The 20184-nt window shown below is 45.6% G+C and overlaps 1 protein-coding gene across 1 annotated transcript; it reads left to right on the top strand.

The window, feature by feature from the left end:
- Positions 1-8601: 8601 nt before the first annotated feature.
- On the top strand, positions 8602-16260 carry ocstamp (osteoclast stimulatory transmembrane protein). The gene is made up of 3 exons (XM_086004295.1): positions 8602-8729; positions 12358-13411; positions 15597-16260. The coding sequence occupies exons 1-3, from the start codon at positions 8602-8604 to the stop codon at positions 16149-16151; spliced, it is 1737 nt and encodes a 578-aa protein (XP_085860421.1). The 3' UTR covers positions 16152-16260.
- The last annotated feature ends 3924 nt before the right edge of the window (positions 16261-20184 follow it).

Genomic DNA, 20184 nt, shown 5'->3' with positions numbered 1-20184 from the left:
TGCCATTTCTTAAGTTTTATTCATTTTTTATTTCTCTTTTAGTGCCTATTGCTACAAGTGATTTAATTTAACCTCTCGGCCATATTACTGGCACAAATCGGTTTCCCAGTGGTAACTGGAAGAAAAGGGCCTACCGACTTATACCAAGGAGGGCAAGCTGCACGAGAGCTGCGCTGTGCCCATCTGCAAGTGTCCACACACCCAAACAGCAGAAAATACTTCACTTTGACAGATCATTAGTGCTGATGGAGGCTCCTTTTCCCAGAGGACGTTGGGACAGTGGACCCAATGGCATCACTAAGAGATACGAATGCCTGACTGATCTTCAGCAGAAGCACTTCAATCACGGTACGAGTTGCACATCAGCCTTCAACTTATCTGACGTCTGAACAAAAAAAACTACTTTTTCTCCCCTTCGGAAATTGTGGCTTGGTAGCTCGAACAAGTCATGCAGCACCACCTCCATTTCGACAGCCATCAGACAGGGACTGAAACGCTGGGCTACTCCTTGCCTGAAGACTCATATTAATATGATGAGGGCCGTGTCAGTTCTATCTCCCGCACTTCTGCCCTCACCCCTGCCCCTCCCTCCCGGAACCACGATAGGGTTCCCCTTGTCCTCACCTTTCACCCCACCAGCCTCCACATTCAACGGATCATCCTCCGGCATTTCCGCTACCTCCAAAGTGATCCCACCACCAAACGTATCTTCCCCTCCCCTCCCCTTTCAGCATTCCGCAGGGACCACTCCCTCCGAGACACCCTAGTCCACTCCTCTATCACCCCAAACAGCCCTTCCCCTTCGCCTGGCACCTTCCCGTGCAAGCAGAGGAGATGTAACACCTGCCCCTATACCTCCCCCCTTCCCACTGTCCAGGGCCCCAAACACCCCTTCCAGGTGAAACAGCGATTTACTTGTACTTCTTGCAATCTAGTATACTGTATTCGCTGCTCACGATGCGGTCTCCTCTACATTGGGGAGACCAAATGCAGATTGGGTGACCGCTTTGCGGAACACCTCTGTTCAGTCCGTAAGGGTGACCCCGAGCTTCCGGTCGCCTGTCATTTTAATTCACCGCTCCATTCCCACTCGGACCTCACCGTCCTTGGCCTCTTGTATTGTTCCATGGAAGCTCAACGTAAACTCGAGGAACAGCACCTCATCTTCCGATTAGGCACCCTGCAGCCTTCCGGACTCAATATCAAGTTCAACAATTTCAGATCATAACCTCGGCCCCTATTTCATTTTTTCTTGTAATTTTTCCACTCCTTTCCCCGCCCCCCCCCCTTCCTTTTGTTTCTCTCTCACACCTGGCAGCTATCTCTTGCCCTGCCAGTACACTTTACACCTAATCTCAGCCTATTACCATCTCGTCTAGCTTCTAATCTCTTTTACTTCTTTTGTTTCTTTTATTCTTTTGTCCGATCGCAGCCCTGCCTTCGATCTAGTTTCTTTTCTTTCCAGTTTTGAAGAAGGGTTTCGACCCGAAACGTCAACTCAAATTTCTCTCCACGGATGTTGCCTGACCTGTTGAGTTTTTCCAGCATTTTCTGTTGTTACTCATATTAATATCCTGGGTTTCTTGTGGTTTCATTTTGTCTGTCCCTTCTAAGTTCCCTGTCCCTTTACCCTTGTCTGAAAGTGTCAGCCAGTGGCTCAGTGGGTAGCACTCTCACTTCTGAGTCAGAAGGCTGTGGGTTCAGGTTCCCCTCCAAAGACTTCAGCACATAATCCATTATGACACTTCAGTCCCGCTCTGAGGGAGTGCTGCACTGTCGGATAGTACCATCTTTCAGATGAGCCATTAACCCGTCTGCCCTCTCGGGTGGATGGAAAAGATCCCATGGCGCTATTCCGAAGAAGAGCAGGGAGCGCTCCCTGGTGTCCTGGCCAATATTAATCCCTCGACCAACAGATTATCTGGACATTATCACAGTGCTGTTTGTGGGAGCTTGCTGTGTACAAATTAGCTGCCACTTTTCCTACATTACAACAGTGACTACACTTCAAAAAGTGAAGGGTCATCGACCTGAAACGTTAACTCTGTTTCTCTCTCTACAGATGCTGGCTGACCTGCTGAGTATTTCCAGCATTTCTGTTTTTATTTCAAAAAGCTGTAAAGTGCTTTAGGACATCCTACATCCTGAAGTCATGAAAGGCGCTATATAAATGCAAGTCTTTCTTTCTTCTTTAGCAGATTCTTTGCAAATGAATTGAGGTGTCTGTTGATATTTGAAGACACAGACCGAGTATTAGAATATGCTATTTCCTGGATCTCTTGTTTGACAGGTTTAGTGCCAAGTGTGATTCCTTCAGGATTGACACTCCTGTGCCCTCAGGAGATTGGGGGGTAGTGAGAAACCTGATCCACAACTCACTTAAAAGAGGTTTTACAAAACTGAGGACTTGTCAAATTCACTTGCAATATAAAAGATTTTGGAAAGTACCATTTCCATTTTACAGTCCTTTAAAATAGCACAGCAATTTCCCAATCATGCAGCAAGTTTTCTGCCTGAGAATCATTTCAAATACACCCCCTGGGTTCCTGCCTATCCCAGACTCAAAGTCCGTGGCAGCAGCACACAAACGGCCGTGCTCTGTATGGTTCTGCTATAGGTTGGTGGATTGTTAGGTGTTAGTGTTGACTTATACGCAGCTGATACAGTGCAAGATCTAGCAGATCTCTTAAATAAATTTTGAACTCAGAGATGTGCTTCAATATGGAAAACACCTAGACTAAGTATTTGAAAATTTAACCATTAAAGCTTAGAAATCATTGTTGACCATTTTAGCAGACGAATGCTTAATGTGTTCATATAACATTTCTCTATCCACAGTTTTTCAGGGAGAGTTCACACTTCTACTTTGGACAGAGGAATGTCATATAAACACATAAAAATGTTGTCTCCCAATTCTAGGATACAATTACTACTTTTTGAGGAGTCTCTGATGTATCTGCCCTGTGTATGTAACTGACACTGTTTCCATAATTTGAGATGGGGTCTGGCCCTTCCCATCTGGACGTGCTTACAGCTGGCTCCACATTATTTCTGCTGGTGGAACCGGACAAGTGGAAATTCACATGCTAAAAATGTAATTTTTACAAACTTTACTTCTCTAGCCTTTTTCCCTCCCATTCTCTCCAACTTGCATTTATATTGCGCTGCTTACATGCAGAAAGACTTCTCTGAACATTTTACAATGAGGAGGAAAGGGATACCCTTGGAAATCAAGCATGAGGAAGAAAGGATGGGGACTGGAGAGAGGAGGGTTTTGTAAGCAGTGTCTGACGGAAGGAGACGACAAGGCAGAGGTAGAGAATTCCCGAGGGCAGGAGTTGCTAAAGTGACCAGGCATCGAAGAATAGGGAGCAAAGGGGGGGAGCAGAAGTCTGGAGTTAGAGGAGCACAAGGAGCATGGGGGAAGGAGAACTTGGAGGAGTGGAGGGCGCATGCAGAGATGTAAGGCAGGAGCAGGTCAGTGGGTAGCACCCTCACCTCAGTCTCAGGCTGTGGGTTCAAGTCTAACTCCAGAGACCTGAGCACAAAAATCTAGGCTGACGCTCCAGTGCAGTGCTGAGGGAGTGCTGCACTGTCGGAGGTGCCGTCTTTCGAATGAGACGTTAAACCGAGGCCCCGTCCGCTCTCTCAGATGGATGTAAAAGATCCAAAGAAGAGCGGGGGAGTTATCCCCGGTGTCCTGGCCAATATTTATCTCTCAACCAACATCACTAAAAACAGATTATCTGGTCATTATCACAGTGCTGTTCGTGGGAGCTTGCTGTGCACAAATTGGCTGTCGCGTTTCCTACATTACAACAGTGACTACACTTCAAAAAGTACTTCATTGGCTGTAAAGCACTTTGGGACATCTGGAGGTCGTGAAAGGTGCTATATAAATGCAAGTCTTTCTTTCTAAGGTGAGGCCATGGAGGGATTTGAAAACAAGAAACAAGAATTTCTAAATCAACACAGTGGAGCACAGGGGAGCCAGTGGAGCTTGGAGAGGGCAGGGTGATGGGAATGTGGGACTGAGCCTTGAGTATTTCTGTACTAACTTTTTTTTTTAAACACTGGTCTCCGATCTTCATGATTTGTGCGCTGTCAGAGTGGTGGGTGCAACAATACTGGTGTTTATTCAGATTTCTAAGGTGACAGCGCCCTCCAGTGTTACAGATTACTCTAGCATCAGCTCCGATTGCTACAGGTCACGGTTGAAGGAAACAGTCATTTACTTCATATAAAATTATATCAGAATAAAGAAAAGGGTAATTTAATTATTAATAGAAATTATACACATAACCTCACGCGCAAGCCAAACTCATAGCAGAAAATGGCTGCACGGAAGGTCCCAGCAGCAGTGTGGACCTGGTGATATTTACTATAACACAGTCTCCTAATCTCACCAACACTTTCCAGGTCATTAAACTAGGAAACTCCCTGCCTTTTCCTGCCACTGCTCCCTCCTGCAAGCTTCAGCCTTCTAAAACCCAGGCTTGGCATCAGCTAATAAGTATTTTTCCTGACTTACCTTCATTGTTACTCTTTGTAACCTCGATACCATACTGCTCTATGAGCCTTGACCCTTCTGTTGGTTTCTCAATAAAGAAGAATTCGGTAAAGTATTGCCCAGGCCTATTACCACATTTGCCATAATGACTGCTATCATTTACATATGAAACTATCAAGGTTTGTTTTGGTATCACAATTTTGTGCTAATCATTTGTATAAGTTTTCTTTTTTATGTCTATAAATATAATTGTAAGTCCAGAGCATTTGCTCTGGTATAATCCTGCTATTTAATGATTAATAGTTTATCAAGCTGTGGTTTCATCTATTTAATGCTTCTGTTGATTGCCTGTGCTATTTGATAGAGTCTATTCCAGTTTCTTATTAACACTTAGAGAGAAAAATTCAGTCACGCCCCCTTTGGGGCACTAACTTCACTGGGGCGCTAAAAGTAGCGCTCCGAAAAAGTTAGCGCCCCTGCACCATAATATTGAGTGGTAGCACCCCAAGCAGGAGGCGGGGCACTACTGGAAGCGCTCCCCCTCCCTCTTGGGGCGCTCCCATACAATATCGCGGTGCTACGTGCAGTGGCGCCACACACGTCGGCACGTAATGCCATGATAATGCAGACCTCCCTCCCCTGATTAAAGGGGAGGGGCCTAGCGCAGCGTGCACCGGGACCCTGCTGGACCACCGGGGAGTGGGGTGCTGGCAAAAGAGCCCGGCATTCAAGAGGTGTGCTGGGCTGGCCAATCACGGCCGACACCCCGCATGAAGAAGGGGGAGGGGGCCGCCCGGCACCTGCTCTTTAATTAGTGCCGCCGCGGCCACATAAACGCCACCCTAACCCTGTCGGACATATCGTCCAGTGGTAGGTCGGGGGCACGACCGAAGTTTGTGGCCGGGGCATGAGTGGGGCGCTGCGCACGGCAATGACGTCATCGTCGGAGGCACAGTGCCGCGGGGTGCTACCGGTTACCGCCGCCGCTAACCTCCCACTGAATTTCACTAGAGGTGTTAGCGGCGCCGCGCCCGGGCGCTAGGTGCTTTTTTTTCCCCCCTTAGTGTGTTAACTGGATCAGGATTGGATCTGTGTACACTAGGACTAGTAAGGATTAGAACTGTACCTGCATCTGGTAATAATGGTGGGGTGGTAAGAGGCAGAGGCAGAGGTGAACAGCTTCTGATATCCAATCCAAATGATGACATTTACTAAACTCAGCAAACAACAAGCACACATCATGTCCTTTGAAATAAAAAAGTTTTTCTAAAAACTACTAGTTGATCTCCTGTGGCATTGCTCACGGTTAGTCTGGGTTCTGGAGTATGATTGTGATGGATAGTTGCCAACCTGATTTGTTTTTTTTAAGACCACTACTGTGATACTCCCTGCGGGGAAGTGGTCTAAATAGACAAATCCAGATAATTGTAGTTGCTTGTAACCCCATGAGGGCAATCAGAGGACAATTGTAATTGCTTGTGAATTTCAGACTTCTGGTCAATGATTGGCTTTCTTACTCTTCATTAAAGATAGTTTTGATCTGTAACAAAAAGTGTGGCAGCTGGTGTGTGATGGATGCACGCTATACTATACTGGCAAACTCCTCTGGTGCTGTGGCTTTATAAGGATGGGAACATTATACAAATGGGCCATTCAGGAGTGAAATCAGGAAGCACTTTATCCACACAACGGGTAGTGGAAATATAGGACTCTTCCCTAAAGGCTGTGGATGCTGGGTCAATTGAAATTTTCAAGACTGACATTGATAGATTTTTCTTAGTTAAGGGTATCAAGGACTATGGATCAAAGGCAGGTAAATGGATTTGAGGTACAGATCAGCCATGATCTGATTGAATGGTGGATCAGGCTCGATGGGATGAATGGCCTACTCCTGTTCCTATGTTTTCCCCCCTTCTCCTTGTACATAGAGGGGGCGATTTTGCCGGCGCTCAGGAGGCGGGACTGCTGGTAAAATCAAAAAGATTGGCAGCGGGTCTCGAACCTGCTTCCAACCCACCTCCAATCAATCTTCCCGGGATTCAGGACCCCGATTTGCACAGGGACCTGACTCCTAGCGGCAGGAAGAGGATTATAGCCACTTAACTGCTTGTTAACAGGTAGTTAACAGGCAGTTAAGAGGCTTTTTCCAATTTTGACACTTCTACTGCGGGCTTTCCGAAGTCGGGAAACCCTGCCAGGGTAAGTGTGGTGTGCTGTGGGTCTACTGTAATGATTGTGTATAGATGACAGTTGCAGAAGTGGTGTGAAGGATCCAATGGGACACTGGTGAGTTGCAGAGGTAAGAAAATGGTGGGAAAGTCATTTTTAATGTGTTTAGAATTTTCTGTACGTGACAAGCTTTGAAGTGTTTGTGTAGTCCCACCTCATTGGGAGAACCTCTCTCACCAGTGACAGATCGTTTCTGTAACCTCACCTGCAGCTGCCATCTGTTTTAGCCCAAGGAGAGAGTCAGTGGGGAGCCTGGGTGCAAGGGCTCACCTTTGTACAGTGATTGTCAGTGTTTGCAGCGCCTCAATGCTGTCAAACACTGAAAAAAATAATTTGTCAAAAAGAAATGGTGGTGGCCCCTTTAAGAAAACCGGCAGATGACATGTCATCAACTGACGTCATCTGACACTGGCTTTCTCAGCAGGGTGGGCTTAACAAGGCCAATTGACGCAAAATAGCGTCTGTGCATCAGATGTCGCTGGGGGCGGGACTAGAACCCGAAAGGCAGCAGTCCCGCCCCCAACGCATCTCTTCAGGTAAGATCCCGGCCATAGTGTACTCCTGCCTATATTTCCAGGGTCCGGTCATCTGCGTAAGTTAGAAGTTTCCCCATAACAACATGCATTTATATAGTGCCTTTAATATGAAAAACATCCCAAGGTGCTTTGGAGAGGTATAATCAAACAAAATGGAGAGATATTCAGACATGAGTCCGAAATCTTAGTCAGAGGTGAGTTTTCAAGAGGGTCTTAAAGGAAACGGCTATGGAGAGGTGGAGGGGGTTAGAGAAGTAATTCCAGAGTGTGAGGTCCAGGCGGCTGAAGGCACAACCTCCAATGATGGGACATGGGGAAGGGAGGATGCACAAGAGGCCAGAATCGGAGGAAGAGAGAGTTTGGGGTGAGAGGTTGTAGGAGGTTAGAGATAGGGAGGGGTGAGGCCATGAATGGATTCAAACATGAAGATGAGAATTTTAAACTTCAGGTGTTGAGGGACTGGGAGCTGATGTAGGTCAGTGCCCGCAGAGGTGATGAGTGAGCGGGACCTGGTGCAGGACAGGATGGGTGCAGCTGAGTTTTGGATGAGCCAAAGTTTACGTAGGGTGGAGGATTGGATGCCAGCCAGAAGAGCATTGGAATAGTCGAGTTTGGAGATGACAAAGTCATGGTTGAGAGTTTCAGCTGCAGATGGACTGAGGTAGGAGCGGTGGCAGGCAATATTATGGAGGTAAATGTAGACAGTCTTGTGATGGAGAGGATATAGGGTCGGCATTCAGCTCAGGGTTGAATAAGATGTCGAGGTTGGGAATAATGGCCAGGGAGGGGGGTGGAATTGGTAGCAAGGGTACAGAGGCAATGGCTTCGGTCTCCCCAATGTTTACTTGGAGAAAATTGCAGCTTATCTGAGACTACAAGTCAGACGAGCAGTCGAACAACTCAGAGTCAGGGTCAAGAGGGTTACACCTGGGTCTCATCAGTGTACATGTAGAAGCTGACCCCATGTTTGCTAATGATGTCACCAAGAGGCATAATGTAGATGAGGACGAGGACCAGACCAAGAACAGATCCTTGGGGGACTCCAGAGGTAATCGTGCATGGGTGGGAAGGAAGCTAATGTTGGAGATGTTCTGGCTACGAGTGGATAGGTAGGAATGGAATCAAGGAAGGGCAGTCCCATTAAGCTGGACAACAGAGGAGGATAGTGTGCTCGACCGTGTCAACGGCTTCAGAGATGTTGAGGAGAACAAAGATGGATAATGCACCATGGTCATAATCACACAGAATGCCATTTGTGACTTTGGTTAGACGGTTTCAGAAACCTAATTGGAGAGATTCAAACGTGAAGTTGCAGGAAAGCTGGGCATGGATTTGGGAGGTGACAACACGTTCAAGGGCTATGGAGAGGAAAAGGAGATTGGACATGGGGACAAGGACAGAGGGGAGAAATTTGATGAGACTGGTTTTGAAAGGGAGGTTGGCCAGTCCCTGAGGTGAGGGAACTATTTACAATGTCAGCTAGCATGGGAGCCAGGAAGGAAAATTGGGTGGTCAGCAGTTTAGTGGGATTGGGGCCAAGGGAGCAGAAAGTGGCTAACGTGGACAAGATAAGCCCAGAGAGGACATGAGAGCAGTTGGGGGAGAAACTAGAGAAAGGTTCAGGTTTAGGGCAAGGCCAAGCACAGGCCCATCCTCTGGCAGAGGTCTGCACCCAAAAGCAGGAGCGGAAAGTCATCTGTTGCTACAGGTCTTTCTTTTCCTCTGATTTTTATCCAGGATATAAGAATTCCTAGGGCATAAATCAGTGAAAAATCAGCCCCATTATATAATGGAAAACATCATTATGCTGTTGTTGACACATAGGCTACAAGGTGTAATTGCACTGCATTCAAAGATTTATTGGATCAGTTACAGTTCAGGCCACAGTTGAGAGCCCTGGCTTTGTTTGTGGGTTGGTCAATTAAGAAGATGCAAATATTCTGGCTCCAGCATGAAGTGTGATACAGAAAGTTGCATTAGACCACAGGTGACATGTGGCGCTTAATGCATAACGTATTGTTGTATGGTTTTTAATGTATTATAGATAGATAGAGATTATAGGAGGGGGTGGGAATCGGGAAACCTTGTTAGACACAAGTGGAGTTTGGAGATCAGGCTATCACATTGCCGCCCCAGTTCTGCCCCCCAACTGTGTCTAGCAACACTCTGCGCAGTGGAGCCTCACAAATGCACAACATCTCGCATGCACAGAAATGACACACCGTTATAGATGCAAAAACAATCTTAAATGGTTGGATGCATCTGAGTAGCAGCCTGAAACTGACAAATATATTCTAATTTGCAAAACTCCCTGCCCAACCTCTGATTCACTTAAACCAATGTGTTTACTTAACAGCAATTGGACATTTTGGTCTTGGCTCCACCTTAGCAGAAATAAGTCAGCTGATGAAAACTCTACTGACTGCAGAACTGAGCCATGCACACCAGGTTTCAATCTTTAGTCTGTGTTGATTGGCTGATCTCAGTCGAGGTAGAATTAGCACAATGCAATTGATCTCAGATCCCCTACATTAGGGAAAAGGGGAGGGGGAAATCAGCCAATGTACCTGCTCCTCATCACTATCCAGTGGCCCCTGCCAGAAAGAGTACATATACGTGCATGGGGTGAGGTCAGAATCGAGCTCGGCCGTCATAGCCCCCACAGTCAAATAGCCTGCCAACACTCATCACTGAGCCTCAATGATGAGTGAGGAACCAGGGAAGGGCTGCCACCCGTGAGACTATACACCAGCTCGAATTTCCACCTTTGGAACAACGCTTCAAGGAGTAGGGATACAAGCATACGATATGACAACATTTGCATTTGATTTAAATTATGTGGTTTGATCAATCCATTATCTGTGATCACTGCTCGAGACTGAGAAGCTGAAGATAGCAAAGGGAAATTTTTCTGCTAAAAATAATTCAGTTTTACTTCCACTTGGAGAAATAAATACATTTTACATCTGATAAGATGATACCCATCAAGCATATACTGCTCCTGCTCACAAGAGGCAAGCCATTGCCTGCCCTTACCATTTGGAGAGAGACCGGTATGTAGGAAATGCTTTTTAGACTCTGTTGAATAATCATTTTTATTTCATGTTGCACCTTAAGGATTAAAAATGGGTTAATTGGCAGATATTTATTAATGGCTTAGGAGGAGGGATGCACTGCAGAAGCACGTTTCGCTCAGAAATATTTATAATACAAACAGTACAGATATACATATAACATAGACAAGTGCAGGCTTAGGCAATTGTACCTATATAGATTGCATAGATAAGCACACAGTGCACTTTAAAAATAAGCCGAGGAATTATTGTGTGTGATATTAGTCAATGAACGCTGAGCATAGATCATAGAAAAGTCTTCTATCTGTTAATTTAATGGAAGGTTAATAGCTCTACTGAAATAGCAAATATAGGAGTGTCATATGATTGAATTAAACGTTCATACTTTCTAACCTATACAATTCAGACACACATATAAAAGAAGTTGCATTTCTGTAGCACCTTTCACGACCTCTGGACATCCCAAAGCACTTTACAACCAATGAAGTACTTTTTTGAAGTATAGCCACTGTTGTAATCTAGGAAGCGCAGCAGCCAATTTGTGCACTGCAAGGTTGCACAGATCAGGTAGTCTGTTTTAGTGATGTTGGTTGAGGGATAAATATTGGCCAGGACTCTGGGGAGAACTCCCCCTGCTCTTCTTCAAATAGTGCCATGGGATCTTTTACGTCCACCTAATGTCTCATCTGAAAGACGGCATGTCCAACGGTGTTGCGCTCCCTCAGTACTGCACTGAAGTGTCAGCCTAGATTATGTGCTCAAATCTCTGGTGAGGGACTTGAATCCACAACCTTTGAGCTCAAAGGCAAGAGTGCCATCATTGAGCCAAGGCTGACACCTTGCATTTATATAGCTCCTTAACACATCTTTCAAAAACATCTCAAAGTACTTCACATACAATGAATTTCTTTGAAATGAAGTGACTGCTGTTAGAAGGCTAACATTGACACATATGTGGGCAAATATGCAATGCAGCTTGCAGGCATTCAGTGAGTCCAATATAAACAGATATGCAGAATATCCAATTTGCTCCCAGACAATCATGCATATTCTTTCAAACTCAGTTCCTGCACACCATTAGATTCCTCACCTGGATTTCCAAATACTAAAACCTTCAACAAAAGTACACCATGTTATAAATCTCATCATCAAGAAACTACTTATGAAATAACGCTGGACGGCCAGCTGGTGGCGCCGTCCAAGGAGTATAAATACTCGGGCGTGGACCCCAGCTTGCCAGGGACATTTTGTAAGACAAGGAACTAGTGAAGTACAACTAGACCTCCATGTTCTGAAACAAGTTGATTAAAGCCTTGCTTTATACTCAAACCAAGTGCGTAGTGAGTTTTATTACGTCACACTACACTAAATCTTGTATATGATTTTGATTTAAAACAAATCAGTGTTGTTTTCAAGCTACAATATATGTGAAAGAAAAGAAAGACTTGCATTTATAATGTGCCTTTCACAACCTCAGGACACCGCAAAGCACTTTACAGCCAATTAAGTACTTTTAGAGTGTCCCTGTTGTAATGTAGGAAACGTGACAGCCAATTTATGCACTGTAAGATCCCACAAACAGCAAAGAGATAATGAGCAGATAATCTCTTTTAATGATTTTGGTTGAGGGATAACTATTGGCCAGGAGAGAGAACACCCCTGGTTGTCTTCGAAATAGTGTTGTAGGATCTTTTACATCCACCTGAGAAGGGAGGGGGGTCCTTGGTTTAACGTCTCATCCAAAAGACGGCACCTCCGACAGTGCAGCAATCCCCAGTACTGCACTGAAGTGTTAGCCTAGATTTTGTGCTCAAGTTTCTGGAGTGGGACTGGAACCCACAACCATCTGATTCAGAGGCGAGAGTGCTACCCACTGGGGCCACAGCTGACAGTTCTGATTCCATTCAAACCCAAATATTTGTTACAGTACTGTAAGGCCAATACCTAGTATATAATAACACCCAAATATAACCAGAAATAATTTTTGTTTTTCTCCTTCTCCTTGCAGAGTCTTCAAGATGTCTGCCTGTTCAAACCTCGCCAAAACTTTGCGCACATGGTCGGTCGGTGTACAACACCAGTTGAGTTGTGCTTGGTCCATCTATTCCAAGCCCACCCCAAGCAATGTTAAAGAGCTTTTCATCCTGTTTCTGTTCTGTTTGAGTATTGCTGGTGCTGCTGGGGGTCTTTTGTATCATTGGATGACACACACACTCCAATACAAAGAGGACATGTCTGGTATAACCGCAGGCACCCTTACCTCCATTGTGCTACTGCTTGTGTTTCTGGTGCATCCTGTCCGGTGTGTATTTACCCTGGTAATACCAACATTGGGCACCAAACAGGGTCGAAAGATGCTTATATCTGGTTGCTGCTTACTCATTGCAGCAAATGTCATCCCAAACATTGTCCGAAATATCAAGATGATGCTGGAAATTTCCCAGTGCATTATGTGGAGTGCAACAGAAGATATCTTAAACTCTACCCAATTAGTGTCTCAAGCAATGTCTTACTGGGAAAAAAGCAGCCTTGAGAATATCTTTAAACTTGCAGGTTTAAAAATGCCAGACTTTGATCCAGAAATAAACTACGAACATATTAGAATTATTTTGACAAGTGTCAGGCAGCGGATAAACGAAGACTTTCACGGTGTACAAGTGTGGCTGGATCGAACCACATTGTTGCTTAACAGAGGTCTTGCTGGCATTCTCTTAATGTATCTGATTGCGGCATCACTCTGGTACCTCACACGTTACCTGACAGATCTAGATTTTGACAATAGATACCTTACGAGGAAGCTGGACAAACTGGCCAAGCGCAGTCCCACCGATTGTTCCGAGTTTCTGGCTGCCGCTGGAAAGTTAACAAAAACGACAGGACTAAAACTGTCTCAAAAAGAAAAGAAGAAGTGTCTGATACGTATGGCAATGATCACTGTATACTTAGTACTGTCTGCAATTGTTATAGTAGCAGATTACGGCATCTTCCACCTCACTAGCAGCTTAACAGAATGGACAGAGAATACTCCAGGTGTATCTGTGACCCTTAAAGTCAAATATCTGGTAAGTTGAAACTGCACCAACAGAATTACAAGAGGCCTTTATTGTAAGGGGGGTGGAGTATATAAGTAGGGAAGTCTTGCTACAACTGTACAGGGCGTTGGTGAGACCACACTTGGAGTACAGCGTACAGTTTTGGTCTCCTTATTTAAGGAGGGATATACTTGCATTGGAGGCAGTTCAGAGAAGGTTCACTAGATTGATTCCTGAGATGAAGGGGTTGTCTTATAAGGAAAGGTTGAGCAGGTTGGGCCTATACTCATTGGAGTTTAGAAGAATGAGAGGTGATGTTATTGAAACATAAGATTCTGAGGGGACTTGACAGGGTAGATGCTGAGAGGATGTTTCCCCTTGTGGGGGTATCTAGAACTAGGGGGCATAGTTTCAGGATAAGGGGTCGCCCATTTAAGACAGAGATGAGAAGGAATTTCTTCTCTCAGAGGATCGTGAATCTTTGAAATTCTCTACCCCAGAGAGCTGTGGAGGCGGAGTCACTGAATATATTCAAGGCGGAGAGAGACAGATATTTGAACTACAGGGGAGTCAAGGGTTATGGGGAACAGGCAGGAAAGTGGAGTTGAGGCCAAGATCAGATCAGCCATGATCATGTTGAATGGCGGAGCAGGCTCGAGGGATCGAATGGCCTGCTAATGCTCCTATTTCTTATGTTCTTATGTACTAAAGTAACCACTTTCAGCTTATAATAAAATATCTTCCAAATGCCTCCTAATTCTTGACTAGCCTTGGCGATAGCAGGTTTGAATTAACCTTCAGTAAATGGTCAGTAATATCAGCCAAATGTTGCTCCCTATCACCTTTGCTAATGAGAAAGAAAGCTTTGCCTTGGTATAGCATCTTAACACCCAGAAACATTTCAAAGCACTTTACAATGAAAACTGATGGTTATGTAGGCGAACGTGACAGCTCCATCTATGTTTTACTTGGATCCTTCTTGTTATTCTGCGCCTGACTGCAGTACCTAACCCACAAATGCTTGATGCACACAAGCAGTATTAAGATTAATGATTAGTTCATCTGTTTTTGGTAGCATTTGGCTGAAGAAAGACTATTGGACACCGTGGGTCTTCTTCGAACACTGCTATCTTTAACATCATTCTGGACCACTGAAACTGGTAAATGGGACCTCAGCATAACGTCTCAACCAAGGGGTGCCACCTCCAACAATGCAGCCCTCCTTCAGCTTCGCACTGGAGAGTCAGCCTAATCTATATGCTCAGGTCCTGGAGTAGCTGGTTAAAACACCTGCCAAGTGAACAGGAGATCCTGCATCTGGATCCCAGCGATGCCCTTGTCGGGGCTGATGATTTAAGAGTGTGAGAATCAGTCTCACCTGTTTTGTCTTTAGCACTCCATCTATATGTTACACAGCTAAAAGTTTCCTTGGATCCCTTAGCTATCCTGCACCTGCCTGTGCTGCACCTTACCTGAAAATGCTTGACACTGACGCTGGTACAATCAGAGAAGGCTAAGAGGAGATTTGATTGAGGTGTTTAAAATCATGAAGGGTTTTGATAGAAACTGTTACCACTGGCTGAAGGGTCGATAACCAGAGGGCACAGATTTAAGGTGATTGGCAAAAGAACCAGGTGTGACATGAGAAAAAATTTCTTTATGCAATGAGCGGTTAGGATTGGGAATGCACGGCCTGATAGGGTGGTGGATACAGATTCAATAGTAGTCTTCAAAAGGGAATTGGATAAATACTTGAAGGAGAAAAAATTGCAGGGATCTGGGGAAAGAGCGGGGGAGTGGGATGAATTGGATTGCTCTTCGAAAGAAACGGCGCAGACGCGATGGGCTGAATGGCCTCCTTCTGTGTTGTACTATTCTATAATTCTATGAACAAACGCTTTGCCTCCCAGTGCTGAGATTCCCCCACCTTGATGGTTCTATTACATGGCAAATGCACCAGCACCTTCCTCTAGGGACACCCAAATGTAGTTGTCAAAGCACAGATTTCAAAAGACCCCCCCCCCCATCTATTTTTCTGTCTCTGTATATATGGCAGAGACAAAGACCCTCATTTATTTGCCTTTACACAGGTATGGCTGGAGCGCACTTACCTCCCACCCACCACCAGGTCCTCCTAAAGTTTAAATCTGCATGTATATAGAGTGACTCACATTTAGATGCAGCTTATAAAAGAATTTCAATTTTTCTCTTTCAGATACAATCAAATAACTTGGTTATGGAAAAAATGAAGGAAGCTACAGCTGAAATTATTAATTTTGCAAAGAAAATTGGAGTTGCCGACATTAATCCAGAGCATGCCAAATTCGATAAATTCGTGAACGTTAACGAAAAACTCCCCTGGAATTATAAGCTGGTACCCGCTGACTGTGTGAAGAAGCCAGTTCCTCCAGACACCCAGGTAATTTTTTTTATCAGTGGCATGTACATTATTGCTTATCTCATGGCAGTGTTGGATGCTTATGCGATCCGCATACGCAGAAAGATTGCAGCATCTTATTTTCAGAAGCAGGAAGAAGAAAGAATTTGTTATTTGTACCAGAAGATTTTAGAGAAATACGTGAAAGGAGGTAATGCAGAGACCCTTGTCTCAGATGGGCCCTCAGGGGGAGGTACCAGGGAGCGAGGAAGTGCTGAGCAAGGAGCAAGTACCTCCCCACAAGAAGGGAGGGGACGTGGGAGAGCAACTGAATCTCCGCACAACCCGCTTCTACCTCCTTCCCAAGATCCACAAACAGGACTGTCCTGGTAGACCCATCGTTTCAGCCTGTTCTTGCCCTACGGAACTTATCTCTTCCTATCTTGACTCTATCTTTTCTCCCCTTGTCCAGTCTCTTCCCACCTACATCCGCGACTCTTCGGACGCCCTCCGCCACTTTAACAGTTTCCAGTTTCCTGGCCCCAACCGCTTCCTTTTCACCATGGACGTACAATCCCTCTACACCTCCATCCCCCACCCGGATGGCCTGAGGGCGCTCCGCTTCTTCCTCGAACAGAGGCCCGACCAGTCCCCATCCACCACGACCCTCCTCCGCCTGGCTGAACTTGTTCTCACATTGAACAACTTCTCCTTTAACTCCACTCATTTCCTCCAAATCAAAGGTGTTGCCATGGGTACCCGCATGGGTCCTAGCTATGCCTGCCTTTTTGTGGGCTATGTGGAACAATCTTTGTTCCAGTCCTACTCGGGTCCCCTCCCTCACCTCTTTTTCCGATACATTGATGACTGTATCGGGGCCGTTTCCTGCTCTCGCCCCGAACTTGACAATTTCATTCACTTTGCCTCCAATTTCCACCCTTCCCTCACCTTCACATGGTCCATCTCTGACTCTTCCCTTCCCTTCCTCGACTTCTCCGTCTCCATCTCTGGGGATAGGTTATCGACCAATATTTACTACAAGCCCACTGACTCCCACAGCTACCTGGACTACACTTCCTCCCACCCCGCTTCCTGTAAGGACTCTATTCCATTCTCCCAGTTTCTCCGCCTCCGCCGTATCTGCTCCGACGATGCCACCTTCCACACCAGTGCTTCAGACATGTCTTCCTTTTTCCGCAACCGAGGATTCCCCTCTACCGTGGTTGACACTGCCCTCGACCGTGTCAGTTCTATCTCCCGCACCTCTGCCCTCACCCCTGCCCCTCCCTCCCGGAACCACGATAGGGTTCCCCTTGTCCTCACCTTTCACCCCACCAGCCTCCACATTCAACGGATCATCCTCCGGCATTTCCGCTACCTCCAAAGTGATCCCACCACCAAACGTATCTTCCCCTCCCCTCCCCTTTCAGCATTCCGCAGGGACCGCTCTCTCCGAGACACCCTAGTCCACTCCTCTATCACCCCAAACAGCCCTTCCCCTTCGCCTGGCACCTTCCCGTGCAAGCGGAGGAGATGTAACACCTGCCCCTATACCTCCCCCCTCCCCACTGTCCAGGGCCCCAAACACCCCTTCCAGGTGAAACAGCGATTTACTTGTACTTCTCGCAATCTAGTATACTGTATTCGCTGCTCACGATGCGGTCTCCTCTACATTGGGGAGACCAAACGCAGATTGGGTGACCGCTTTGCGGAACACCTCCGTTCAGTCCGTAAGGGTGACCCCGAGCTTCCGGTCGCCTGTCATTTCAATTCACCGCTCCATTCCCACTCGGACCTCACCGTCCTTGGCCTCTTGTACTGTTCCACGGAAGCTCAACGTAAACTCGAGGAACAGCACCTCATCTTCCGATTAGGCACTCTGCAGCCTTCCGGTCTCAATATCGAGTTCAACAATTTCAGATCATAACCTCGGCCCCTATTTCATTTTCACTTATATTTTTCCACTCCTTTCCTTTCCCCCCCCCCTTTCCTTTTGTTTCTCTCTCACACCTGGCAGCTATCTTTTGCCCTGCCAGTACACTTTACACCTAATCACAGCCTATTACCATCTCGTCTAGCTTCTAATCTCTTTTACTTCTTTTGGTTCTTTTATTCTTTTGTCCGATCGCAGCCCTGCCTTCGATCTAGTTCCTTTTCTCTCCAGTTTTGAAGAAGGGTCAAACCCGAAACGTCAACTCAAATTTCTCTCCACGGATGTTGCCTGACTTGCTGAGTTTTTCCAGCATTTTCTGTTGTTATTTTGAATCTGGGCTGAAACGGCACATCTCCAAACAACCAGTTACAGAATCGCAACCTCAGAAGAGGGTGATGTGGGTGGACCCGAGTTCGGAGATGGAAGGAGGTGGTGAGGAAGAGAACAATTTTAAAAAGTAAGAAGATAATATTCTACTGAACGACGTATTGTTAAAGGGGAAGGACAATCGGGAAAGTGCTTTCCATTCAAACCACACCATTCCCTCTCCTGTATATTCATAGAATCGTTACAGCACAGGAGGCCATTCGAGCCTGTGTCCGGAAAGAAACTATTTGGAGCATTGCGTGCAACACTGAGCAGATCTGCTGCGAGCAGGTTCGAAACTGCGCGGGAAAACCCCATTTCAAGTCCAACGCCTTCACCACTCGCCCATCGCAGGTGCATACCACAAACTTTCACTAAAACACGTCTACTCTTTCTTCAAAAGTGAAAGCTTTACTTCTGACGAAGATCTGCTATCATTACCACCAGGCCGCTCCTGAGATGTCACTGACATGGAGATGTCCCAGACCAGCTTTATTGATTGTAATGGGCCCATAGGATTCAGAATGGCACCAACTCAGAAAAATAAGCTATGCGCTGAGTGTGCTTTGTTCTAATATCAAAAAATAAATCAAAGAGCATTTTTATGAAGACATACTGGTTAGTCTGCCGTGGTGTTGCTCTCCTACAAAAAGAGTCTTTCTGTAAACGTCTCTCTGCTCTTCTTCCTCTCAAATACTTTCTCTCCCTCTCTATGCCTCACACACTTTCCCTTGCATCTGTACCTTTGTTTGACTTCAGTTCTTTTCTCATTCTTTCCTCGTCTTTCCCTCAATAAGAAAAATAAGCGGATGTTCCTCTTTAATTCAATCTATTTGACCTTGCTGTGATCTGGTTACAGTTGTTACGGCGAAGGTCATGAGTGTTGCTACAAAGAATGTTTTTTTGGCTAATATACAAACACCCACAAATTTTACTTCACCTGATCTCATTGCTGAATATCAGTCATGGCAGAGACTTTGCCATCAACTAAGATATTAAGAAAATGCATATTTTCCTTTTTTTCTTGCTTATGGAAATATACTGAGGCATGAACTGAAGTTCAATGTTTCACTGAATAAAATGTCCATTAGGACCACTGGCATCTCCCCTATCAGGGGTACCTCTCAATCTAGACTCCCTTATCACCTTTCAAGGGCATCTACCAGTCTAGATGCTAACAACAGTTTTCTGATTTTTAAAAATTAGTTTATGGGATGTGGGCGTCGCTGGCAAGGCCGGCATTTATTACCCATCCCTAATTGCCCTTGAGAAGGAGGTGGTGAGCCACCTTCTTGAACCACTGCAGTCCGTGTGGTGAAGGTGCTCCCACAGTGCTGTTAGCGAGGGAGTTCCAGGATTTTGACCCAGTTTTCCATTTCCCATTTCATGCGAAATATTTACACTCTTTCACATGAGCACAATCAGTAATCAGAATCAGTAGGTGTTATTCCATCACTCCCATGTTACTTGAATTTGGCTTTCTTCAACCCCAAACTCACCAGAAATGTGTAAAAGGGGCCGAGACCAGCATTATGGGTGTCCAGCAGTGTTTCTGGTCCATCTACCCGATGAATTGCTGCACATCAGGTTTAACATTTATGAAAATTGTGCGTGATGATTAGCTGTTTGTTGTAGAAGCTACCGCTTAATGGCCTAGAAATTGGATTGCCCTGCACCCATTTTACAGGTGTAAAACGGATGTCTAAGGATCCAATATGGCGGGCGGCGTGCACACGCACATTCTGTGCCGCCCGCCATATTGGTAAAGCCTCCACTGTAGGCACCCACGGCACATGCCTGAAACAGGCGTAGGACCCTATGCAAAATTAGATTGTGCATGACCGCAGCATGCATTGAGACAGCTTAAAGGGAACATCCAGAAAGACTGACAAGAGTGAGAGAGTTAGGCACAAGCAGAAAGATACGGACATTGCAATGAGAAAAACTTGTGTGAGGCACACAGAAGGCAAAAATAAGAGAAGAAAAACAAAGAAGGAGGGACATGTAAAAAAGAGAGCAGGAATAAGCAAAGAAATAGCCATTTTTTGTTTGTGTGAAATTATGTGATATTAATTAACAGATTTTTTTGGAATTGTTAGTAGAGCAGTACTTTGAGTAAAAATGTTG

The sequence above is a fragment of the Somniosus microcephalus genome, chromosome 13, assembly GCF_052327205.1.
Source record: "Somniosus microcephalus isolate GS21.2 chromosome 13, FLI_Smic_1.0, whole genome shotgun sequence".
Taxonomy (NCBI): domain Eukaryota; kingdom Metazoa; phylum Chordata; class Chondrichthyes; order Squaliformes; family Somniosidae; genus Somniosus; species Somniosus microcephalus.
The sequence above is the reverse complement of the archived record's forward strand: the minus strand, read 5'-3'. Positions and strand labels throughout refer to the sequence as shown.